Genomic DNA, 26832 nt, shown 5'->3' with positions numbered 1-26832 from the left:
AGGTTCTAACCTCTTTGACCTTTGCCTTCTTCCTTGGCATGTAATGTTCCTCCTGCCCCAGGGTCTTTGCACTTGCTGCTCTTGGATGGGCTGCTCCCATCTCTCATCCCAAGCTACGAGGCTTCCATTTGTCTGTGAAATTTCATCTAAACTGTCATCTTGTGTAAACCATTCATTATTCTCTGGTTGATTAAGCTTCCTGTTACCCAGAACAAATTTCAAAAGAACACTACACATAAATGGCTCAGATATTTAAAAAAAAATGGTGGTGTGTGTGTGGGGTTGCTGAAGAGATGGCTGGGAGGGGGCTAAGAGCACTTGCTGCTTTTGTAGAGGACCCTAGTTCAGTTTCTATCACTCATAATGGCCTGCAACTCCAGTTCCAGGAGGGTCAGACACCATCTTCTGGCTTCTATGTGCACTGCATGCACATGGTACATATATACATACATGCAGACCATACATGAAACAATCATATACATGAAATAAAATAAATACAAATTTAAAGTGACAAGGGATCTTTCTGTATAATTTGGCACTGTAGAATGCTGACCTGGAGCCAAAGCAATGGCTTTGGAGGAAGAAGCCATAGCTTCTTTTCAAAGAGAGTTTTAACTTCTGAGCATTCTGCTGGTTAGATTTTCGTCACCATGACATGAGCTAGGGTCACTGGGAAGAGGAAACTTCAATTGACAAACTGCCTCAATCAGATTGACCTATAGACAAGTCTGTGGTGCATTTTCTTGACCAATGATTAATGTTTTAGAGCCCTGCCCATTGTGGGTGGCTCCATCCCTGGGCTGGAGGTCCTTGGTGCTATAAGAAAGCCAGCTGAGCAAGCCATGGAGAGCAAGCCAGCCAGTCGGCAGCACCCCTCCATGACCTCTGCATCAGCTCCTGCCTCCAGGTTCCAGTCCTGAGTCCCTGCATGACTTACATCAGTGACAGAGTGTGACCTGAGAGTGGTAAGATGAAATAAACACTTGCCTCTCCAAATTGCTGGTGGTCATGGAGTTATCACATCAACAGAAAGCCAAGTATGACAGACATCCTTAATCAGAACCATTCATTCAAAAGTCTGAAGAGTTAATGGAGTAAGGAAACTTGCCACCCAAGCCTGATGACCTTGGAAACCCCACCCTGACATGGGGAAGGGACAGAATCAACTCCTGCATGTTTTCCTCTGACCTCTACATGTGTGCTGGTCACACATCTGTGCACCCTCCCCACAAAACAAACTAACACACAAAATAAATAAGTCTGTAAATGTTGTTAGCTGGCAGAGAGAGAGCTAGCCCTAGAAGAATTATAAACAACGAATTCTAAAAACCACATTGAAGAATAAAAACCATCCCTATAACAAACAGCACTTGGGATTGTAGACTCCAAAACACTTCTACCCCTGCCATCCAGTAATGGGGGCTGAACCAGGGGACCTGCACGTGATAGTGGCGGACACCACCGGTGAGTTCCATCTTCACTCCTTCCTCATCTGCTGCTGTTGTTGTTTTGTCTTTGGCTTCTCATTTTGAGACAGGGTCTTGGTGAGCTGTTCAACTTGTGCTCACTCTGTAGCCCTGGAGAGCCTTGACCTTGCCATCCTCCAGCCTCAGCCTCTTGAGTTTCGGGGATTAAAGATGAACTGCCAGGCCTGGCTCTGAGCTTTCTGATGAATGGTCAAATCTGGGAAGCTCTGAATGCCTGGGGTGTAGAGGTCACTGCTTTACAGGGGGCCTTCTATGAGACATCTTTCCAGGAAGCTTCAGGGATTGCTTTGACCCTTCCTTCTCTCCTCCGTTCCTCTTCTCCTTCCTCCTCCTCCTCTTCTCCTTTTTGCTTTTTTTTCTTCTTCTTTTGAGACGAGGTATTTCTCTGTGTAGCTCTAGCTGTCCTGGAACTCCCTCTGTAGACCATGCTGGCCTTGAACTCACAGAGATCCACCTGCCTCTGCTTCCCGAGTGCTGGGATTAAAGGCGTGTGCTACCACATTTGACTTTCTTTTTCAAAAACTCATTTATGAATTTATGTACAGAGGCGTTTTACCTGTATATATGTCTATGCATCATGCATGTCTGGTTTTCTGAGGAGGCCAGAAGAGGGTGTCAGAGCCACCTGATTGGAGTTACACATGGTTGTGAGCCACTATGTTGGTGTTGGGAATTGAACCCAGGTCCTCTGGAAGAACAACCAGTACTTTTAACCTCTGAGATACCTCTCCAGCCCCTTTTTGTTTGTTTTTCTTTTCTTTTTATATGCGAGACAGGATTTCACTCTGTAGCCAAGGCTGGCCTACCACTCACAATGTAACACAGGGCAGTCTTGAACTTGTGGAAATCCTCCTGCCTCAGTCTTTCAGGGGCTTGGATTCTAGACACTGTGCCACTGTACTCCACTGGGATTTCTTTAGTATTCTGCTGGATGGTGACAGCCATCAGAGCAACCAGAGAGGGTGAAGCAACAGGAGGTGTGGCCAACATGGTCTTCTGCCAAGTCATTATCAGAAGTCCTCTTCATGGTCTTTTCATCCCATGCTTTGGCTGCAAAGAGGAAACCCACCCTCCTGAAAGCAGCATTCCCTGAGCTGGCTTTGCTGGGACCACCCATGCCTTGCTCTCGAGGGCCCTGTGATGCCTACCTTCTTGTGCACCATGGAGGAGCTGGAGTTGACAGTGACTTCATCCTCCTGTATCATGATGAGCTCGGGGCTGCTCTCATCCATGACCTCCTGTATGCTGTTCACACTGCTGCTGCGGCTGCCCGTGCTCACTGACACGCTGGGGATGGAGTGGATGCTACCCAGGCTGTCTACCTCCCTGTTCAGGTTGCTTCCATGCTCATTGTCCTGTAAAAATGGGCACTGGGATTAAAAAACAAAACACCCAGCGATCTAGTGCTGACCCACTGACTGGGCTACTGAGCACTCCATTCTGCAGTGGCGAACTGCTTTTCTGTTGGTATGCAAAGATTTGTGTGTGCACATGTGTGTACGCACACGCGTGTGTGTATACAGTAGACAGAAGTCTAGCTCTTGTAGACCAGGCTGGTCTCGAACTCACAGAGATCCGCTTGCCTCTGCCTTCCAAGTGCTGGGATTAAAGGCGTGCACCACCACCACCCGACACCCCACTATTAACACGTCATATTTTAATGCATTCATTTTCTCAATTAATGGGATGCCAATTATCTATATTGATCAAGTCCAATTCCTATTTTTGAATTTTATTACTGATAAAATAATTTTGTTTTATTTAAAGTTAAGAAGTAGCACTCACTCTTCCTCACTATGTAGTTATTTTTCTAAGATGTATCGTGTGTTAGTTATTTTTCTAAGATTTATCATGTGCTATGGTGGATTTGTGGGGTTAGAGGATAACTTCAGGAGTTGGTTCTCTCCTTTCACCATGAGGGCCCTGGAGGTTTAACTCAGGTCGACAGCAGGTACCTTTACCAGCTGAGCCATCTAATTGGCCCTCATCCAGTTCTTTTAGCTGGTGAAAGGCCAGGAAGCTATCTTTCCTTTGAAAACTCCCTGTACATGGTGTCAAGAGAGTGCTGGGATGGCAGGCATTCACAGCCATGTCAGCCTCTCCCTGATGCTGACACACTTCCAGGTAACACAGGCTCAATTGTTTAGTTCCCTTAACAACGCCCCCCCCCCCCCCGCCCCGCACTTCCAACACTTTCTTTCTCAGTGAGAGCCACATGTTAGCAAGCCTACCTTTCCCCATTCCTAGGGACACCGTCCTTTCCACTTAACTCATGGCCAGACTGGTGGCTGGGATGTCTCCTATCCTAGTCCACTTATGCTCTGCCGCCAGGATCGTCCTCCCAAAGCAGAGCACTTACCTGAGTCTAAAATGGATCAAGCCCTGGAAGGGTGAGGGGCACAGCCTTACCACTAGCTGACAGCTACTGATAGTGAGGACTGCTGGGGGAAAGAGTTTTCTTTATGGATATGGCACCCAGAAAGGTGACAAGCTCCAGTGGGTCATCTCATATTGATGTATACATGGGCAGCACTCGAGATGTGACATTGGGAGGCTAGGAGTGTGTGGTGGTTTGAAAGAAAATGGCCCTCAAAGGGAATGGCACTATTAGGAGGTGTGGTCTTGTTGGAGGAAGTGTGTCACTGTGGGGGTGGGCTTTGAGATCTGCTCAAGCCATGCCCAATAAGACAGTTCACTTCCTGTTGCTTTTGGATCAAGATGTAGGACTCTTAGCTCCAGCACCATGTCTGCTTACAGGCCACCATGCCTCCTGCTCTGATGATAATGGATTGAACCTCTGAACTGTAAGGAGCCACACTCAAATGTTTTCCTTCTAAGAGTTGCCATGATCATGGTGTCTCTTCATAGCAAACAGAAACCCTTACTAAGACAGGGCAGATGGGTGGGATGGTCCTGAATGTGACTGGAAGGCTTTGAATGCACATGTGAGATGCTCAAATAAACTACAAATATATTTAAAATTTGTGCTGTGCTTATTCATGAATGTCCACTCCATCCCATGATACTCCTCCACCACTGTGCAGCACTGCCACCCACCCTAGTACCTTTCATATTCTGCCTTAAGCAAGAGTTGCTGCATTTGTGTCTGTTACTCTGGGTGTTTCTTAAGAGAGAGAGCACCCGTCCCATTCCCATCCTTCGAAATATTTTCCCGGAACCAGCCTGGATGCTGAAATCAGGGGACCTACTTCTTCTTCTTCTTGTGACTCATTCAAGGGTCCGTTCCGAGTCTCCTGGAAGAGGATCTTCTTCATTTTTCTGTACTGCAGGTTGTCCAATTCTCGGACAGCATCTTTTGTCCTCTGTATGAGGTCAATAAGGACCCGTGGTGGCCGCTCCCTCCGAATGAAGTCATGCTGATGGAGAGGGGAGGAAAACACTGATGGTGAGCAAGCCTTATATTCATGAGCAATGTATACATACAAGCAGGCAGGGAAGAGGGAACAGGCTCATGGCCCTTAGAAATAAACGTGATCTTGAGGATGGTGTCCCTCATAGGGACTCCCCCTTAAAAAGAGATAACAATGCTCCCACATTCTGTCCTGAGCTCCCTTTCCTGGATCCAGCTCTAGAGTCTCTGCAAGAATTCTTTTTTGTTTGTTTTTGTTTTGTTAAGCAGGGAAGTGCATGATTGTAATCCCAGTACTCAGGAGACAGAGGCAAGGGGGTCTCTGTCTCTGTGAGTTCGAGGCCAGCCTGGTCTACATAGTGAGATCCAGGCCAGTCAGGGCTACATAATGAGACCTCGTCTAAAGGATTTCTCTTTTTAGTTATATATATTTATGGTATACAATGGGATGCTTTGTACAAATTGAAGTAATAGAAGGCAGCTACTACACCATCATTTCCCATTCTGGTGTATGTAGCAAAGCTGCCTAAAACCCACTGCTTTCAAAATTTGCATGACACCTATAGTTTTCAGGTCAGACTTTAGGTCTCAATACTCAGTATTGAGGCAGAGGCAAGGGGGGTCTCTTCTCTGTGAGTTTAAGGCCAGCCTGGTCCACAGAGCGAGTCCCCAGCCAGGCGAGCTACATATCGAGACCCTGTCTCAAATAACAACAAAATAATATCTTTATTGTTCTTCACAATGTTTAAAGATTCAAATAATATAGAAAAAGTGCTTAAAGGAAAATAAAGAAGCAAATTCCAAATTCCATTATCCAGAAGAAAATATTTTAAATTAAAGGATGCCAATTTAGGTCCTTCCCTCCACCCCCTACACACATCCCAGAACAAAGACTTTTAAGAAAAAATTTCTTTTTTTTAAAGATTTATTTTTTATTTATTATGTTTATAACATTCTGCCTCTATGTATGCCTGCACAGCAGAAGAGGGCACCATATCTCATTACAGATGGTTATGAGCCACCATGTCGTTGCTGGGAATTGAACTCAGGACCTCTGGAAGAGTAGCTAGTGTTCTCAACCTCTGAGCCATCTCTCCAGCCCAAGAAAAAAAATTTCAAATGGGAACCGTATCATAGATTCTAAGTTTAATCTATAAAGCTGAAGACACACTTGAATTTCACAGAATTAGAAGAGAGTGAAATAAAATAATTGCTTCATTTTAGCTACATTTTTCTCACTGACAGTATTATCTATTCCTAAAACTCCCTTTAAAATTAAGAATAGCCATGAATTTGAGAGAAAGACCTTGGGGTGGGGGTGAGGAGCGCACGGGAGAGGTACATGGGAAGGTGGGAAGGAGGGGTGGGAAGAGGGAAAAATTATATAATTAAATTTTAATTTCAAAATTAAAAAAATATTAAACAACCTGGGTAAAAATGTGATCCTCAATAACTAAATAAGTCAATAAGTAAATAAATTTAGAGGAGAGGGCTGATGAGATGGATCAGTGGGTAAAGGTGATTGCTGCTGAGACTAACGGTGACCTGAGTGTGACAGTGGAGGGGGACAGAGGACAGGTGACACATGTGCTGGGGCACTTGTGTTCCTGTGCACACGTTCCCTCTCAGAATAGACATGTCAGCGTAATAAAACATATCAAAAATAAAGAGAAGACACCATGCAAGGCTTACGAGAGCAGGGTTACCTGTATCAAAACACTAGATTTTTATCTGAAAAATAGGAACATCAATACACTGATAATTTCCTGGCCCTAGTTTTTTCCGGTTGCCTTTGTTCTTTTTATTTTGCCATTGACTGTCACATCACATTGTGGTTTTTAAACATTTTGATAATTTTTACCTTAGCTCTGTATTTAAATTATACAATGTAAAGACGACATTTTAATGTCAGTTAGAAACTACAAGGAAAAGGAGGGTTATCGAAAAGTATTCAGGAATAAGTAGATAGCCAGCTGGAGGCAAAAGTGTGACTCTGACCTCATGCCTTTTAGAGATTCATGCAAGTCTCTCCCCAGCACAAAGGCCGCTGAAGACCTCTGGAATAGCAGTCCCTTAGCAGTCTTTTGCTCAGGATTGCCTTGGCTACCAGAGGTCTTTTCTGGTTCCATATGAATTTTAGGATATGTTTTTCCTATTTCTGTGGAGAATGTTTAGGTACTGTGATTGGGATTTATTTGAATTTTTTTTGATAGGATGGTCACTTCCACAACATTAATCATACCAACCCATGGACATAGGGTGTGTTTCCATTTTCTAGTTAGTGTCTTCCTTAATCTTTTTTCAGAGATATGAAGCTTTCTATCTTCTTTTTTCCTTTATTTTATGTGTAGGGGGTTGAGTTCATAGTTGTGAGCTGGGAATCAAACCTGGGTCCTCTGCTTTTTTTTTTCTTTGGTTTTGGTTTTTTGAGACAGGATTTCTCTGTGTAGTCCTGGCTGTCCCAGAACTTGCTCTGTATACAAGGCTGGCCTTGAACTCAAAGAGATCCTCCTGCCTCTGGCTCCAGAGTGCTGGGATTAAAGGAATGCACCACTACCACCTGGCTCCTGCAGCCCGTGCTCTTAACTGCTGAGCCATCTCTCTAGTCCTGAGATCTGAAGCTCTCATTGGAGAGGTCTTTCACAGTCTTGGTTAAGTTTATTCAAAAATACTTTTTGGATGTTATTGTAAATGGAAGTGTGCCCACAACCTCTTCTTCGGCCTGTTTGTTGTTAGTAGATATAGAAAGGCCTACTGATTTGTTAAGTTGACGTTAGGACTAACAAAAGACCCAGTACCAGGCATGAGAAACCTTCTTTGAAATGGCTGGTCAGGGTAGTCTAAGTGACTCCTGAAACATATAGATTATATACGTAGCTCTAGGTTTCCTCTCAAGGGCTGAGGGTACACCTCTATTTCTGAAGAAACCACACACTCAGGACACAGGAATTGTGTGATTTGAGACCTGACTGTCTCTTTCCTGTGACCTAGCTTCTGTGTTCCAGAAATTACTATGCAGGCTGCCAAGGGAGGAAGGCAATTAAACAGACCTACCCAGCTGTAACACCTATGAACCATGACAATGACCAGCATGGTAGGATGTCACACCTTTATGGTGTAAGAAATAGCATTCACATGTCGGTGGCAACCAACAGCTGTCTAATTGGACTTAAGGCCCACTCAGCAGGAGGGAAATCATGCCTGGTGCTAGCCTGGCTCACTAGCCATGTTCCTGGGGCTAATAGAGTCAGAGACCTTAGATTAGACTCTACTACCAACACTTTGCCAGCATAGCTCCTTACCATATTCTAAATCTCATCTTTATACCCACAGATAAATGTGACTACCACCAAAGAAGCTTTTTCTAACTACAATGGAGACCATCATAGAAAACTACTACTGGACACAAAGCAGACGCCATCAGATGTAGGTAGCCAAGTCTCACAGCTCCTGCATCTGTGGCTCAGGCAATACCATGGGAGAGGGGGTAGGGAGACTGTAAGAGCCTGAGTGCCAGGAAGTCTGCTGTGAGACACCCTCTCCTAGAAAAGGCTGCATATTTGAGTAATACAACCCTTCTGGATTTTTCTCATAAACAAACCAACAAACAAAACTGTTCATAAAAGGATCCACTCTGAGGGTGAGTTGAACAACAGGCCTGAATAAACATACACACATAAAAAGGCAGAGATCTGAATGATTTTATGCAAGCAGGAAATGTTTACACCATGATGGATTCCCATCCACTACACAAGTATTGTTGGACCACAGTATCATCAGGTAAAACCAACACACAGCATGCAACAAGAGGTCCAAGATTGTGAGGTTCAAATCAAACCAATGCGTATTCATTAAAAAAAAAAAGTCAGAAATCCAAAATAGGAGAAAACTATTACAGAATGGAAACTTTGTTGTTGTTTGAGAAAGGCTGCTATGTAGCCAAGGCTGGCCTTGAACTACTGATGTTCTTGCTCCTACCTCCAGGAGCTGGGTGTGATGATAGTATATTACTGTAACACCAATGCTGGGAAAGTGGAGGCAGGAGTATCATAAGATCAGCCTGGGCCTGTGGTGAGATCACAGGCATGCCACCATGGACTCCTGAGTATAGTTATGTGACACTCTTGTAGCTCAATTTTATGACCTGAGTATGTTTTTAGATCATCACCCTACACCTTTGCTGCCTGGATTTGACAGCAACCTTACTGAAATTTTCAGAGTTGGCATTGGTGTTGTTGTCAGATCATCCTGAGTGCTCATTCAAGTTCAGTCAGAAAAGCCCCAAGATGGCAAGCAGAGCCCAGAGAAGAAATTGACTGTTCTAAGGCAATACAGGAGGCCAGGGAGGAAAACACAACCCTTGGGGGTGGGGTGTGGAGGGATGGCAGGAAAAACGTGGATCCCAAAAACCTGCCCGTTTTTCTGCCTATTTCCATCTTTGGGTTGTAACTAGGGAGCATGCCATAAGCCAGCATATCACAGTGCCCGGCCAGCCGTGGAATAACTGTCTGTTTGCCCCGTGGCCAGACTTCATGGCCCCTCCCCAGATGGAAACTGGGAAAATTACCTGTAATAGTTCCACTGCGGCTGGTCTTTCCTGAGGTATTTTGTGCAAGCAGTAATCAACAAATCTCCTGAAGGAGTCGGTCCTGTGTGAGGGAACACACCGAGGAGAGCAGTGAGGGGACACACAGCACACAGAAGTCAACGTACATAGGAGAGAATGCTTTGCAACTTAGGAGATTGTGTATGCATATGCAGTGTATGTGTGTGTGTCCGCTCACACGTGCATGTATGTATAGAGGCTAGAGGTTGACATCAAGTGTCTTTCACGGTCACCCTCCACCTTAGTTTTGAGGCAGGGTCTCTCACTGAACCTGGAGCTCACCAATTTGGTTAGACTGGCTGCCCCCCCACCATCTTCCCACACTGGGATTTTGGGGCCCAGCTTTTGCACTGGTTCTGGGGACGGAGCTTACATCTTCTTGCATTTGCAGCCAGACTTTGCCGACTGGGCCATCTCCCTAGCCAGGAGATTCCTTGTCATAAGACCTATTTATTTATTTATTTATTTATTTATTTATTTATTTATTATGTGTGCAGTGTTCTGCTTGCATGTATCCTTGCAGGCCAGAGGAGGGTATCAGGTCTCATTACAGATGGTTGTGAGCCACATGTAGTTGCTGGGAATTGAACTCAGAGCCTCTGGAAGGGCAGCCAGTGCTCTTAACCTCTGAGCCATCTCTCCAGCCCCCACCCCCTCTTTTTTTTTGAGACAGGGTTTCTCTGTGTAGCTTTGGAGCCTATCCTGGCACTTGCTCTGGAGACCAGGCTGGCCTCGAACTCACAGAGATCCGCCTGCCTCTGCCTCCCGAGTGCTGGGAATAAAGGTATGCGCCACCAACACCCGGCTGTCATAAGACCTTTTGAAATACCAGGAGACCTGGACCATTTTCAAGTTATGGCATTGAAAAGTAATTCTTTTGGATAATGAGGTGGACACAGGCCCAAGCTAGTCAATGCAGTCATACACATAAGTAGGCTAGGTCAAATCACAAAATGGATCAGAAAATAAAAACACTATACTTATGTGTAATAATTTAATATACATTTTCCCCCTCAAAGCTAACACCATTCCTAATGTTCAGTCTGCATTCTTCATTTCCACTTTGCTAACTCCTCCACTACCCATAACCTCTAGGTGTAAAAATAACAAGCACATGGGGGCAGACGACCTGGGAATACACTTTGTGAATAAAGCCAAGTCCTCTCTTGGAGACTTCGTGTCCACTCTTGTTAAGCAGCTCATTCTCTCTAACTCTGTGGGCCCAATAGTTACAAACACGCCATGGTTTTCAGCCAAGAATGACACATCTGAATAGAGTAACGTGTTCTGTTCCAGCCTGTTCTGATAGACACAGAGACAAACAATGACATCAGTCAAAGCATCTCACAGCTGCTAAGAACTACAGATGAGATAGGATGAGCAGGACCCGAGGGATGAGGTGTGGGAGGGAGGCAACAGGGTGCAGGTTTCCAGTGTGTGAACACATACACACACACAAGTACATACAAAGGGATACTGTTTATGCGGCATTCCTTCTTTGTGGTGATGGAAGAATGCAGTGGTGTTTTAGGGCAGACCTATAAAATGTAGTTTAATGAGAATGTCAGATAGCCATGCAGAGTTTCTTGGCGATGTCTTACCATTCTCTGGACTGTAGCGTGGGGGAGTCATTCTGGGCAATGTGGTAGAGGGCGCTCATAGCGTTCATGTTGAAGAGGGGGGGCTTCCGCTCCGCTGGAAGAGGAAGGAAGCATGGTAAGGCATTCTTGAAAGAAGGACGGTAGGTAGCAAAATCAGGACTATCAATTAATGAGACCATCTGCTCCTGGTACTCTTAGGGTCAGCTCAATTGAGCCATTTGCTGGCTGCTGGTCACTCACTGTCCACCAGAAGGCTTCCAGCAGAACCCATTTCAGAATAAAGAGAGAAAATGTCCTTATTTTTTCATAGGTTCTGCATAGATTGGTGTTGGCCTGTTTTCCAATGACAAGGTGTGAATATATGTGTGTGTTTTAATTAAAAAATACATATTCATTAAATAAAATCAGAACGCAAAGGAAAGTTGAACAAAAATATATTATTATGGAATAGAGGGCCTGGAGAGATGGCTCAGTGGTTAAGAGCACTGGCTGCTCTTACAGAGGACCCAGTTTTCAGCACCTACACGCTGTCTCACAATCATCTATTAACTCCAGCTCTGGAGAATCCGATGCCCTCTTCTGGGCATTGCATGTACATGGTGTAGTAAATATGATACAGACAAAAAATATTTATACATATAAAATAAATAAGTCTCTTTTAAAAAGAAAAAATATCATTGTGGAGTGGAACAGACATTTACTTATGTATTTATTTAAAGTCAGAGTCTTTCTTGGCCCAGAGGCAGCCTGTTTAGTGAGTTCCAGCATAGCCAGGGATACACAGTGAGACCTTGTTTCCAAAATAGAGAGAGAAATAAATGAAATGTTTAAAAAAGAAAAGAAGGTAATGATTTGGAGATCTCTTAGTCTTTTAAAAAATATTTATTCCTTCATGGTCTCATAATGTACTTTTGCTGTGGAATAATCCTTTTGTATACTGTAAATATGTATTGCTGTCATTGTTAATAAAAAGCTGATTGGCCAGTAGCTGGGCAGGAAGAGATTGGGTGAGACAGCCTGAGACAGAGAGAATGCTGGGGTAAAAGAAGGGTTGAGTCAAGGGAGATGACAGCCAGCCTAGAGGAAGCAGGATATGTAGAAAATGAGGTAACAAGCCATAAGCCATGTGTCAAAGCTTAGATAAGAAATATGGGTTAAGGGGCTGGACAGATGGCTCAGTGGTTGAGATCACTGGCTGCTCTTCCAGAAGTCCTGAGTTCAATTCCTAGCAATCACATGGTGGCTCACAACCATGATCTGGTGCCCTCTTCTGGCCTGCAGGCAAAACACTGTATACATAAATAATAATAATAATAATAATAATAATAATAATAATAATAATAATAAAAACTTCTTTAAAAAAGAAATATAGGTTAATTTAAGTATAAGAGTTAGGTAGTAACAAATCTGAGCTATTGGCTGAGCATTTACAATTATTATAAGCCTCGGAGTGCTTATTTGGAACCGGGTGGTCAGGACAGAAAACTTCTGCCAACACACTTTGATTTACAGTCCTCTGTGAGTCTTTGCTGAACAATGTCTGCAGATGCCTCTGAGATGGTCCTTTAGGGTCCTTGCATGGATTTTTTTCCCTCTCTTTCCTGCTCCCTCCTTGATTACCCTTCTCTCTCCAGGGTCTCCCACCCTTCTCTTCGGGGTCTCCAGCATAGTCCTAGCTGGTTGGCCTCCCCTATAGCTGAGATCACATGTATACACTACCATTTTGGAGCAGACTGTTTACATGGATCGAGTAGAAACTAGTAGATGGTATGTGAACTGGTCAGAGCAGAAGCAGTGTGGCCAAAGGTTTCAAGCACAGAAAACAGACAAGAAGTGGTTTCGGGCTGTTTTTCAGGAAGTGGACTCAAGGAGTTTCTAGAGCATGGTCTTCTGGTGACACCAAGCTCTTAAAACCACATGGAACTAGGAACTCCTGTGGACACAGTGGCTTCCCATTCCTTCTAACATTAAGTTCAGACCATTGAGAAGCCTGCAGACCTCCATCAGCCTTCCCTGTTCCGAGACCAACACAGGGCTCGCTCTCTTCTCTTGAGCCATCTCTGGCTTCAGTGAGGCAATCAAGCACAGGCCATTTCTCATGGATGCTTTCAGTCTAGATTTTAACCTTATCAGGTTAATTCTTTTAAACAACGTTTTAGTTAAAAAATTTTTTTTTAGTGATGTTTTGCTGTGTTGCTCAGGCTGGTCTGAAATTCCTGGGCTCAATGGTCCTCTTGTCTGTCTTCTGTGTGGCTGAGAACACGCGCGCTCCTGTCTCAGCTCTGGCTAATTCTTAACAAACCTGTTGTGGTTTGAATATGAAATTCCCCCACAGGCTCGTGGATGAATGAAAAAGAAGAAATTAAAGGAAAGGACATGGCTGCTCCTAGATGTGGTGAAGGAGAAAGTTTATTGCAGATATGAGGGAGAACACAGGCAGAGACAGGCAGAGTCCAGAGTGGACATGACCAGACTGAGCTGTATCATGTGTGGAGAGAGGGAGGGGAAGGGAGAAGGAAGAAAGAGAACCAGATACAGCAGCCAGGAGCCCCAAAGGTACAAAGAGAGCAGGAAACCAAAATGTCTGAATTACATAGGGAAGAGCTCCTAAGGGAATGGCAGCCTAGCCCCTGGGTTGGAGAGTTCAGGGTAGAAGATGGGGTATGCCAGCCATACGCTGAAACAGGTAGGGACTGAGGGATGCTGGGAGAACCCTGAGGTCAGGTCTGCTTTGATATATTAAGGCATACTTGAACACTGGGTTCCTCAGCTGGTGGTGCTATTCTACAAGGTGGTGGAACCTCCTGGAGGTGGAACCTCGCTGTAGGAAGTGAATCACCAAGAGAAGGGTTTGGAATTTTTATAGCTCCACCACTGCCTGTCAGTCAGCCCTTGCTTCCTGACAGTGGAAACAATGTAACTAGCAGACTTAGGTGTACTTGGCCTCACCTTCCCTGCCAGGATGGACTGTATCCTCTCAAACTGTGAGGACAAAACAAACCTTGCTCCTTTATGTTGTTTCTTGAACTGTGAGGACAAAACAAACCTTGCTCCTTTATGTTGTTTCTTGTCAGGTATTCATTTGGTCACAGTAGTGAGAAAAGTAACTAATGTGAACTCATTTTGTTTTTTTGCAGTAATTTAAAGCATATTTACTAAGGGCTTATGCTATGTGAATGGTCACTTCCTCAGGGAAGCTTTCTGTGACTTTTGTCACTGCAGACTATAACTTTGCTGCTTTTTTTTTGGCCACACATTACAACTCTCATTATTTTGTGTCCCTTACTAAGTGCATGTCTGAACTTCACAGAGGCAGTGTCGATGTTCATGGTGTTCATTTTGTTCCTTTCTCTTTCCAGGGATGAGGACTTACCTCGGGAGGTAGTCCCCACAAAACCTGATAAATAAATTAATAAAGGGCAATGTAATGCAAACATCTGTACCCACAAAGAATCTTCATGTAAGTGCTGAGATAGTTCAGCATCCAAGGTGATTGCTGCTAAACCTGAGGACCTGAGTTTGATCCCTGGGTCCAGATGGTATAAGAAGAGAAATGACTCTGGCAAGCTGCTTTCCCCCCACTTATGTGCTATGGCACTCACATGTGCCTTCTTCACACCCCCCCAGATAGATAAATATTTATCTATATTAAAATTATTAAAAATACTAAAAAAGAAGCTTTGTGTAGCAAACAGACATAGAAAAATGATGAAAAGAGACCAAGGTCTTGGGGCTTACATCAGACACCATGTGATGGGCTCACCCTAAGAGGGATAGGGTGACTCTCATTCCTAGCACAATGCAAAACAATTCAAGCTTCTCAGAGGAACAGTGACTTGCATAGGGGAAGCAGTAAAAGCGGACCAGATAAAGAATACAAAAGTTTAGAAAGAGGATGTTGGAGCTGGGGATGTGGACCAGTTGATAGTGTGCTTGCCTACCATGCAATCCCCACACTGTACAAAACAGGTGTGAGGGAGCATGTTTGTAATCCCAGCACTTGGGAGGTAGAAACAGAAGGATCAGAAATTCAAGGTCATCTATGTTACTTAATGATTTCAAGGCCAGCCTGGACTATGAGACCCAATCTCAGGAGAGAAAAATCGAAACCAAAACTCAGCATTAGTGTAGACAGTAGCAACTCAGACTTGAAGCCTAAATGGGGGCCCAGGAGGAGCAAGCAATGTGTCTGGGGACAAGTCATGATAGCCAGTTCTCAGCTGGTGGGGAAATCGCTACTATTGAGAAGCCAGAGCCTGGGGCCATCCTCCAAACACTAGATTTGAAAGGTCTGGTCTATGCACAAATTCTTTACTAGATGAACTGTCCCTGAGCCAGCTAAGCCTGGTACTAAAGGCTGGAATCAGCACTGGTAAGGCTAAAGCAAGAAGATCTCAAGTTCTAGAACAGCCTGGGCTGCACAGCAAGACTGTCTCCAAGCACCAGGCAGTGGTGGCTCATGCCTTTAATCCCAGCACTCGGAAGGCAGAGGCAGAGGATCTCTGTGAGTTCGAGACCAGCCTGGTCCACCAGAGCTAGTTCCAGGACAGCCTCCCAACCCACAGAGAAACTCTGTCTCGAAAAAAACAAAAAAAAAAAAAACAAAAACAAAAACAAAAAAGACTGTCTCCAAGCAAGCAAACCAAGCAAGCAAGCAAGTGAGCGAGCAAGGAAAACCAGCCTCATAGCCACAGTGACAGGGCTTGTCACTGAGACAACATCACAGAGCCAAGGCCAGAGACAGCCAGCAGCCCACTTTTGTGTAATGAGGTATTTTCCATGGGTGTTTCCTGTTCCAGTGGGGAAAGTACAAGCAGTGCAGACATACACAGCAGGGCCTGCAGAGTCTAGAACGTTTATCATCTGGTCCTTTCCAAGGAGTTCATCACTGCATGGAGGAGCATAGCAGGTGGCATACGCCTGTACACAGTGCACAGCAAGGACTGGTGGGACCTGTGACAAGATCTATGAGTTCTTTTTTTTTTTTGCATGCGTGGGTCTCTGTGTGTGTATGGTGTTCACATGTGTGTACTTGCATGTGTGTCTGCGTCTGCATGTGTATGGCATATGTGGGTTTTCGTGTGTGGTGTGCACATGAGTAGATGTGTGTGTATTTGCATCTTTTATATATATGTTTAACTGAAAGACAATGGTTATATCTTTGTGGATGCACCATCTGTGCTAACCAAGGTCAGGGTTTAGGGAGGTCAGTTTAGTGGGTCACTGCTAACAGCTCTACCTGGACGTGCTAAATTAGAATCAGTGGGCTATACTCTGAACTAGTGGGCTGTACTCTATTTGAGAAAGAGTGGTGATCCAAAGGTACCCCACTCTTGGATAACTGCTGTTTGAAAATCAAAGTTTTCTTGTAAACAAATATGGTTGGCAGCCCTAGCTGCAAAGAAACACCAACTGCTCTGAGTTGCTTAGTTCCTGTCCTATGTTTGGTACTCATAGCCTTGGGAGGGCACTGACACCATTCATCACACCCACCAGAGCCTGGCAGCTAAGCATACCCTCTAGTTTCCTAAGGGAAGAAACTGAGGTATAGCTAGGCTCAGTACTGAAATGGGTGACAGAGTGGTGGTCACCCCGGACCCCAGGAGCCTCCCAAATGCTGGGTCATGTACACACTACCGTGCTTGATGTGTGCAAGTGTGTGTCTAGGTGTACAAATAAATGCCAAGTGAGTGCACTGAGGCCAGGAGAAGACATGGGATTCCCTGGAGCTGGTTGTGAGCTGCTCAATGTGGGTGTTGGGAACAGAATTCAGGCCCTCTGTAAGGTAGCAAGTGGCCTTAACACCTTCCTGGGCTATCTCTCCAGCCCCCTAACTTAAATTTTTTGATTTATAAACTATGTGGATATATGACCTCATTGAAAAAAAATAAGCAAATACTCTAATCCTCCCCCTAGAGTGATTTTCTTTTCACTAAAAAAATAGGACAGACAGATTATGCATCTTAAGCATCTTAAGTTGGAAGAGGTGAATAAAATACTGAGAACAGTGTGAGCATCTCAGGTCTCCTCTACAGGACAAACTTTTCAGGAATTCTGACAGGGTCATTGCGGAGTCCGGGAAAGAAGAATTTAAATTAAAAGAGACATACATCTTAAAAACTAGACAAAGAGCTGGATGGTGGTGGTACCCACCTTTAATCCCAGAACTTGGGAGGCAGAGTCAGGCGGATCTCTGTGAGTTCAAGGCCAGCCTGGTCTACAAGAGCTAGTTCCAGGACAGCCTCCAAAGCCACAGAGAAACCCTGTCTCGAAAAACCAAAAGCCAAACCAAACCAAACCAGACCAAACCAAAAAAACTAGACAAAGACTTTTCAGAAATGTTGTTGTATGTTTCCAGATAAGGCAGATTAAACCTGGACCAGCTTACCCTGGTTTAGGAAGGCTAACAGGCTCCTCTTATTCTCAGGCCCATATCTAGCAAACAGCAAAGGCAGCTTACAATATGGAAACATGCAAAGGTTACTCTGAATTAGTTCATTAAGTTTATTGTCATTGTGTGATGGATGTCAACTAAAGACAAGTCAAGGTTCAAATACGCAACCAGGAAAAATAATGGTATTTTAGATAGTTTCAGGTTATAAATATTTGGGGACAACTTTAAAGATTTGTGTGGTGTGTGCATGCATGAGTGCATGTGTGTGTGTGTGTGTGTGTTACCCAAGGAGGCCAAAAGATGGCATCAAATACCCTTGGATCTAGAGTGATGAGTGGTTGTGAGTCATGCAGTGTGGGTGCTGGGAACCGACTCAGGTCCTCTGAAGAATAACAAGTGCTCTTAGCCACTGAGCATCTCTCCAGTCCCTGGGGGACAACTGTCACACTTGTGCATCTTTTACTATGACGTTTCCTTTAAGGCTCCACTGTCAGGTCAGAAAACAATGTTAAGGACATGTATTTCCCCTGTATGGGACTATAAACTAAAGCAATGGGGGTTATTATAAGGACAGAATACGCAGCATCACACAAAGTCAGGGGTGTTTCTCAAATATGAGCACATACTGGCTTGTTTTTCATGGAGACATAGCAGAGAAGAAACAATCTTCTGTGGTATGTAAGAGCATGGGAAATATCTACAACAAATTCACATTGCCTGGCCTTGTGCAGCTGTCAGTCACTGATGAATGTAGTGGGGACCAGTTTGCAAAGATCCAATGAAAACTACTCTTCACTCACCCAGTTCTATACAGGTGATGCCGAGCGACCAGATGTCAACTTTCCCATCGTACTTTCCTTCATCCATGGCTAAGATCACCTCTGGGGCCATCCTGCCAAACACAACATGTAGAACTCAAGTTGTCAGTAGAAACAAAATTTTCATTATAAAACTATTGGATTTAAAGGTATTCAAAAGTATTTTTAACGATACATATAAGTTTTGTTTTTCTTATGTTTTCTGGGAACCAAACCTGGGTCCTCTGCAAGAACAGTAAGTGCTTTTAACTGCTGAGCCATCTCTCCAGCCCTGCTTAAAGTTTTCAGTATTTGTTGTGGTGTTATTTTTAGAAACCATGGAATGAAGCCAGCCTAGACCATCAACAGATGCGTAGGTAAGGAAAACGTGGTTCAGGTACATGATGGAGGTATCTGTGATGTGTTGGTTTGAATGAAAATGGTCCCTATAGGTTCATATGCTTGAATACGTGGTCCCGATCTAGTGGAACTATTTGGGAAGGATTAGAAGTTGTGGCCTTGTTGGAGGAGGTGTGTCAATGGGGGTAGGCTTTGAGGTTTCAATTGACTCCTGTCATTCCTAGAGTCTTTCTCTCTCTTTCTCTGCCTCAAGGTTATGCCTTAAGATGTGACCTCTCAACTGTCCCTCCTGCCATGCTTGCCTGCCTCCTGCCATGGTCCCTGCCACAACAGTCACAGGCTCTAAACCTCTGAAATTAAAGGCCCAAATTAAACTCATTTTAAAAAATAAGTCACCTTGGTCATGGTGTTTTATCACAGCAATAGACAAGTAACTAAGATGTGGGATAGAACTGAGGATCATTTTATTTGTAATCCAACAATTAAGCCTTGCCAGAAGATCAGAGTGCAGAGCTAAGCCACTAGTTAGCCACACAACTAAGCTACTAGTTAGCCATAGAGGATAGGCCATGTGGCTACACCTTTAATCCCAGCACTTGGGAGACAGAAGCAGATGGATCTCTGTAAGTTCAAGGCCACCCTGAGCTACATGAGAGTGAGTCAGTCTAAAAGAGAAACAGAGCTCACACATTTGATCCCAGCACTTGGGATGTCACACCTTTAATCCCAGCACTAGAGAGGATTATAAGGCAGGAGCTCAGTGCAGTCACAGGACAGTCTGATTGCAGTCTCAGGTTTAGTGGAGAGACTGGCAGTCTGCAGTCACATGAGGACAGGATTGCCCATCTTTGGTCTGAGCTTTGGTAGAGGTAAGAACTCTCTAACAGCTTGGCTGTTTTGTTTTTCTGATCTTTAGCTTGCACTCCAATATCTGTCTCTGAGTTTTTATTATTAAGACCAATTAGAAGTCATGCTACATAACATGTTAAGTGAAATAAGCCTGACTTAGAAAGATAAATAAAGGAGAGAAGGAGGGATGGAGAGATGAGGGAGGAAGGGAGGGAAGCACAAAGGGGACTACTGTTGGGGGGAGCCAGTGGGGTGGCAGAATGGAAGACATGGGGATGAATTTGAACAAAGTATAAAACATGACATGGAACTGAGAAAATATGATATAACCTATTATTTTGTACAGCAGCTAAAAAATTAATTTAAAAAATTGAAGATTTTTCTTCCTGATGGAGATTTTCCTTACACAAACCACTCAGAACACTGTTTAAAACACAAACATCCTTGGTGATTTCTAGGAACTACTACATGATTTTTCAACATATCTGGCTCTACTTTTTGCTCTCAGTTTGCTCTCTCAACTATGGTTTATCTGTTTCTTCCTCTTAAAAAATGGAGAGACCTGTCATAGGGAGATCATGGAGATGTATAAAGGATTGGTATGTTGTGAGCACAGACAAATGAATTATTCTAAAAAGACATGAAGAACATCTGGAGGGACAGCATAAAGCAACATGATCCTCTGTTCCAAGGACATTGTAATTTATAGAATGAAACGGATTCTGGCAAAGGTGGGCAGCGTGCATGACCCCTGGAAGGGAGAGCCCATTGCTTCGGATGGTGTTATGGTCTATTCTGTATTGGCAGTGGCTTTGTAAATACTATTTTATGATGGGAGAAAGTCAAACAGCAACCATTCTTAGCAGGTTTTCCAAAACGGTGTATCAGTGAATGTTTGGAAAGGGGATCTGGAACAGAATGTGGGGGACAACTCCAAGTTAGAATGATGTCACAGTGGATTAAGTATCAGAGAACTCAATAGAGTTGGGAGCTTGGATTTCTTCCACTGTGGCTTGGTGGCCAGCCAGAGAGCTGTAAAGAAGATCCCTTGTCCTGAACACACTGCCTCAAGGGAGCAGTTCAAAAGAGATTTCAAGTGAAACCTTAGATGGAGCTAGCCCAGCAAATCGATAATGCACAAAGGGGACCCAAAGCCAGCTGCCTCATTTGAGCGATTTAAGGTCACTCTTTTTGGCGAGCGAGGTTTCTAACCTTTTCAAATGAAATCTGATTGGGGCACATTGGGAACACAGTTCTTTTTTCTCTTTTAAATAGAGTCTCTCACTATGTAACCCTGGCTGTCCTGGAACTTACTGTGCAGACCAGACCGGTTGAAATCACAGAGACCCACCTGCCTTTGCCATTTGAGTGCTGGGATTAAAGATATGCACCACTATTTCCTGGCTGGTCACACACTGTTGAGACAAAACAAGGCTAGACTTGGCTGTGCAGGCTTGTGTGCTTAGCTCCATGGTAGCCTGAGGCAGGAGGATTGCATATGCAAGGTCAGATTGGGATAGAGAATGAATACTGGGCCAATCTGAACAAACTAGTAGATTGTGTTTCCAAATAAAGGGTACATGTAGCTCAAGGGTTGAACACTTGCCCAGCAGTCTCCAGGTCCTGGGTTCGGTCTCTACCACTGCAGAAACAACAATGGTGATGCCAAGTGTCCTTCCTGCTCATATTTGTGTATGTTAAGCCTACATCATATCTTCTATGTCTACGCACCAGTATGGCGTCCCCACAAAGGAGTTGGCAGGAGAAGCTATGGAGGCGGATCCAAAGTCAGCCAGCTTCACCTGTCCAGGTTCTGTGAGGAGGATATTTCCAGCTTTAATGTCCCTACAGGAGAAAAAGAGGAGGATTCGAGAGTTAACTTCTCCATTCTTACTATGCAGGAGGCCAGAGCATGCAGTTAAACAAATACACAAGCATACTTTTCTCTGCTGTCACTTTGTGTTGTAAGGGAGCCCGCATTCCTGGGTGGTCACTGGAAGGACTTCCAGGGGGAGCTGCTTTCAGAGGGAGGGGTGGAACGGGGGAAAGAGGCAGCCATGCCAGTCAAGGAGAGCTCTGAGGATGGCGACCCTCACAAAGCATTTTTATCCAACCACCACCAACATTCCTCATGCTGGGAGAATTGGAGCCCTTTGTAACTGCCTGTTTTCCCCCTTCCAAACTGTCTGACATGCCTGTGTTGCCGCCCTGAGCAGGGCTCATCGGCTGGTCACGTACCTGTTCTGTCTTGCCCGTGACCCTTTCTCTCTCCCTTTAACTGTAACTGCCACTCTAAGAAGGCATGGGAGGGTACAGGCTATAGAAAAGGTGTTATTTAAGAAATAACACTGTACAGTAAAAAGAAGAGCCTGAAAGATGAAAACAGACAAGGATTAGGGGTTAGGAACTTGCATTTCAGTCTTGCAATGGCGGGTTGTGGCTGGTTTGCTACTAAAGATGTTTGATATTTGATGTGCAGTGAAATGTTAGGGAAAAAATAGCATTATGAAACTTCACAATGAGAGGGTGATGTGGGTGTCCCCTTGTTTTTCTTAAGATATGAATGGTGTATAATGAGGACTGGGAACCACAAACTGCAAATTGATGATGGGCCATGGAAAGATATAGCTGAGAAAATGGAAAGATAGTTACAGGCTTAAAAGCTTCCAAAACTTCCCTTGAAATGACAGTCTCCCTTCTCGAGGCCACACTGGGAAGGAGAACTGAAAACAAAGGTGCTATCCAGTCTCTTACAATAGGAGGACTTGGGAAGGAAACGTCCCTCACAGCAATACAGAGATGAGATGAGTGATATTCATGTTTTGTTTGAAGACCATATAGCCCAGGCTGGTCTTGAACATTTTATGTAGCTGAGGTTGGCCTTGAACCTAATCCTCTGCCTCTACTTCACAAGAGTTGTGATTATATGCATATACCCCTCTACCTGGTTATGGTACTCTTAAAAAATTGTTTTGTTTTAAAAACAAATTTGTTTTTTGAGACAGGTTTTCTCTTTGTCTGGGAGCTCACTCTATAGACCAGGCTGGCCTTGAACTCACAGGGATCCTCCTGTGTCTGCCTCCTAAGTGCTGGGATTAAAGGTATATGTCATCATGCTTGGCTTTCATTTTGAAATTTAAGGAACATTAAGAAAAAAATTTTTTTTGTCTTCTCACTTTCTTTCATAAGAACCTGATTAAGAAGGACAAACACAAAACTAAACTGTGGCTTCAGATAAAACACAGCAAACTTGCAAGCAAGTCACCATCTGGCAATCATATCTTGATTCTGAGGAAACAGACCTCAAAAATCTACTAAATCCATTGATTAAATGGTAAATGGGTTTAGTTGTTATTTACCAGATGTAACTGGTTCATTCTTTGTCTACTTTATTTATTTTTTTTATGGTGATGGGGATGGATATAGTGACCTTGTGTGTGCTATGCAAATGCTCTGGTACCAATCCACACACATCCCAGTCTACTGAAGCTGGCTTCCCTTGCCCTCCCCCCTCAAGTCTGTCCTGAAACTAGCTCTTGTACACCAGGCTGGTCTCCAACTCACAGAAATCCACCTGCTTCTGCCTCCCAAGGGCTGGGATTAAAGGTGTGTGCCACCAGCAACCAGCTACTATAGCCTTTCTTAAAAAAATTATATATATATATATATATTTCATGGGGCAGTGCACATCACAAATGTTAGACCTTTGGAGGCCAAGGTGGAACAAATAGAGTTCAAGATCCACCTGGGATCTGAGTTCGGGGCCAGCCTGGGCTACATTGTAAGACTTTGTTTCAGAAAAAAAAATCTAAACTAAAAATAACAACTACCACTCACAAACAACAACTAAACAGCACCCCCCACAAGCAACACCTAAACAGCCCTCTCCCAAACATTAGAGGGATGCTGTCTTTGTGGAGCTGTGGGAGAAGCCTGGTGTGTCTGTTCTTTCCTGTGATTCCCTCAGGCGCAGAAAACTGGAACACACACAGATTCCCATGGCCCCTGATGTACAGAGTTAGGAAAGGAAGCTGGGATCTGGACTTACCTATGGATCAGAGAGTGAGAGTGGAGGTAGGCCAGCCCCTGCAAGGCACCATGGGTGATAGCAGCAATCTCCACTTCCTGAAGTGGTTTCTTATGAACTGAGGAGGAAGGAGAGACGGTCAGGATGGATGACCAGCCTTCTATGTCACACAGTTACATACACTTTACCAAAGGACACTTGAGAGCATATTCATCTAAATCCACGGAAGCTGTACCTTCCATAATATAGCAGTAGGTGAGGAAAACCAAGCACATAAAAATGAAAGTAACAAGGTAAAACCATACATAGGCTTTGGCATTAATTTACTTGTCAATGGTGAATCAAAGCTGACAGTGATCTAGGCCGTGCCGTTCTCTGCCACAAAACCTTCATAATTACCCCCTTGACCTACAAGTAAAGAGGCTATGAAGCAACTTCTGCTGAGAGACCATGGGTGGCTTCAGACATTTTAAATTGGAATTTTAAACATAGCTGCAGGTCGCAGTAGCACTGGTAAGGCGACTGGGTCTACTGTGCCACCTCACATGGGTAGATATCAACATGAGTTGACAACATGTGCATACACACACACACACACACACACACACACACACACACACACACACTGTCTCACATACATGTCCACTGTGACACTGGCAAAGAGTAGGTAGCACCATTTATACATGGCTTTGATCGTTTTTTTGGCTATGGGTACCATACCCTATTAACCAAACATTTCAGCAATGCCTGCCCTGGATGGCCATGGACTCAACAGTAGGAAGACTGCTGATGTCACCCAGACATGTCAACTACATAGTAGAGATTATGTCTGCACAGTTAACTGCCCACATGACCCTTAACTGCCTTTCTACCAGAGGCCCAAAAATGCACTTTGTCTATTTTTCTAAAAGGAGATAAAATCCTTTTTTAAAAAAGATTGTGTGCGTGTGTGTGTGTGTGTGTGTGTGTGTGTGTGTGTGTGTGTGTGTATGTGTATGTCTATGGGCACATGAGTGCAGGTGCCTGTGGAAGCCAAAAGAGAGCATCAGGACCCCAGAGCTGGAGTTACAGGCAGTTGTGAGCCACCTGGGAGTCCAACTTGGGTTCTCCCCAAGAGCAAAGTGTTCTTACCCTGAATGGCCTCTTCAGGCCCACAGAGAGCATGATGGAAGAAAAACAGGAGAAGCATAGTGATGTCCTCCTTACCTTCTAACAAGTCAGAGGCTGAACCTAGGCAGTACTCCATCACCAACTGGAACAGATTAAAAGATCAGAATAATAAAAGTTAATAAGAAGTTCCTCAGGTTAACCAACCAACCAGCAAGCCAACTAAACAACAAATCAAGCAACCACAAAGCTAACCAACAACCAATCAACCAACCACAAAACCAGCCAACTAATCACACAACTAACCAAGTACCCAAACAACCAACTGAATAACCAATCAACCAAACAAAAACCAACCAACCAACCACAAAACCAGCCAACTAATCACACAACTAACCAAGTACCCAAACAACCAACTGAATAACCAATCAACCAAGCACACAACCAACCAGCTGAAGCACTAAGAACATCAGGAGGAAAAACATTTGGCCTGACCTAAACCTGTTTTATCTGGTCACTTGACAATGAATTGATTTTCTTAAGTTTCTACATTTCAGTTCTTGTCACCTTTCACTTGGACTTGACCTCTGACCATATGAGGGTTGATAAAGAAATATTCATTGTAGATAGTCAAGCTGAGATTGCCAATTCCGACCTAATACCTTCTTCCTACAGTCTTGTTTCATAATAGGTTTTGAGTGGCTAGATATTATTGCTTATTACTTATTATAGGATAAAATTTGTAACTTAGAAAGTATCAAGGAATACACAAACCAGAAAAATCTGTGTTGGGCTCAGGACTTTGCAATTCACTTATTTAGGGTTCAATCCTCAGTACCAAATGTTAAACAAAACCCCCAGTTAGCAGTCCTCCTTGCCCACACTCTCTAAAACTTGCAACAAGAAACATGTCTTTTTGTAGGGCTCAGTCTAAAGACTTGGTCTGCCATGTGCTATTACCCTGAATCGGTCTAATGATACTACTTTGACTCTGAGCCATCCAGAGATTTTAGTTTGTATCTTAAAAATATTTATTTAATATTTAACCCCATAACCCACTTGAAAATATTCAGGCATAGCAATGCTAATTTGCAATCCAGCCAGTTTAGACTACCAGAAGAGGTCTAGGCCAGTGACAGAACCTGTCTCAAAAAACAAAGTGGTGAGCACCAGAGAAATGTCATCTGAGGTTGTCTCCTAATCTCCATGTGCACTCCCCGCAAAACACAGTGGCCAGTCTGGTCTACACAGTGAGTCATGAACTATCCAGAGTTATTCATTTTTGTCCCTGCCTTAAAAATATTTTTATATACCTTATCATAGGCATGTATAACCAAGAAAAAAAATCACAGCATGTATAGAGCTCAGTACTAGCCATGGCTTTAAATACCCATTGGGGTCTGGGACTATGCCCCATGGGTGAGAGGGGACCACCATGCTCTGTGAAGAACTGGTGGGCCCCTATGGTCATGAGTCACAGCCCAGCATTATCAGGGGGACTGTAGTATGCATGGCAGCCCAGGACAGGATTAGAATCCAAACTCGGACTGCGCTTTCCACTTTGTGTGTTGGCTGTGCACCACTGTGAAGTCAAATAGTCATTATGTTGAGTCACTGTGTCTTCACACATCTTTAAAACTGGACAGGAGGAAGGTGTGCTGTGCTCCTAGTCTTTAAAAAGTGCTGTCTGCTAAAAGACCCTGAGCACTGCTGTCACATCACAGTGCATCCCTCAATCCTTCAAACGGAGCCCTTGGCAGCCTCGCTGTTATCTTACGCTCTCTCTCCTTCTTCTTCCACATGGCCATGGCACTGTTGGTGCTGTTTGTCTCCCTGCCTCTTGCTGCTCAGTGCCTACAAGCACATTCTCACTAGTAGTCAAACTAGTAGATGGAAACCAGGTAAGGGAGATGGTTAAAACTCTGCACAATTGAAGAGTAAACAGGCCCGGAGGAAGAGCTCCCGAGGCTTTGCCTCAATCCTCAGTACCAAAAGTTAAACAAAACCCCCAGTTAGTTACTGGGGTATGGAACATTGAGTGACATCTCTCCAGACTCTTCCAAGGCAACTGAGCTTGTCCAGAGCAACTGACTTCCAGATAAGATGCTCCTTTGATTGATAGATAGCAAGGTCTGTTCAGATAGGAAGCAGGGCTTCTAGATGGCTGAAGGACTCTTTAGTGGCTGGAGAGATGATGGTTCAGAGGGTAAAGCTTGTCTTGTAAGCATGAGGAT

At 44.1% G+C, this 26832-nt stretch overlaps 1 protein-coding gene across 2 annotated transcripts in view; it reads right to left on the bottom strand.

Annotated features, from left to right (window-relative positions):
• The window catches only part of Taok3 (TAO kinase 3), a 162544-nt gene that overhangs the window by 46499 nt on the left and 89213 nt on the right, over positions 1-26832 (bottom strand). For both annotated transcript variants that reach the window (XM_027414189.2, XM_027414190.2), the window contains 8 exons: positions 24698-24743; positions 23513-23609; positions 21196-21309; positions 18259-18350; positions 11065-11158; positions 9425-9506; positions 4697-4864; positions 2636-2842 (listed from right to left, as the gene is read on the bottom strand). In XM_027414189.2, the coding sequence (XP_027269990.1) occupies positions 2636-2842; positions 4697-4864; positions 9425-9506; positions 11065-11158; positions 18259-18350; positions 21196-21309; positions 23513-23609; positions 24698-24743 (900 nt within the window). The remainder of the gene's footprint in view (positions 1-2635; positions 2843-4696; positions 4865-9424; positions 9507-11064; positions 11159-18258; positions 18351-21195; positions 21310-23512; positions 23610-24697; positions 24744-26832) is intronic.

Source organism: Cricetulus griseus, chromosome 4 (assembly GCF_003668045.3).
Source record: "Cricetulus griseus strain 17A/GY chromosome 4, alternate assembly CriGri-PICRH-1.0, whole genome shotgun sequence".
In the NCBI taxonomy this organism is placed as follows: domain Eukaryota; kingdom Metazoa; phylum Chordata; class Mammalia; order Rodentia; family Cricetidae; genus Cricetulus; species Cricetulus griseus.
Note: the sequence above shows the minus strand (reverse complement) of the source record. Positions and strands in the feature narration are given on the sequence as shown.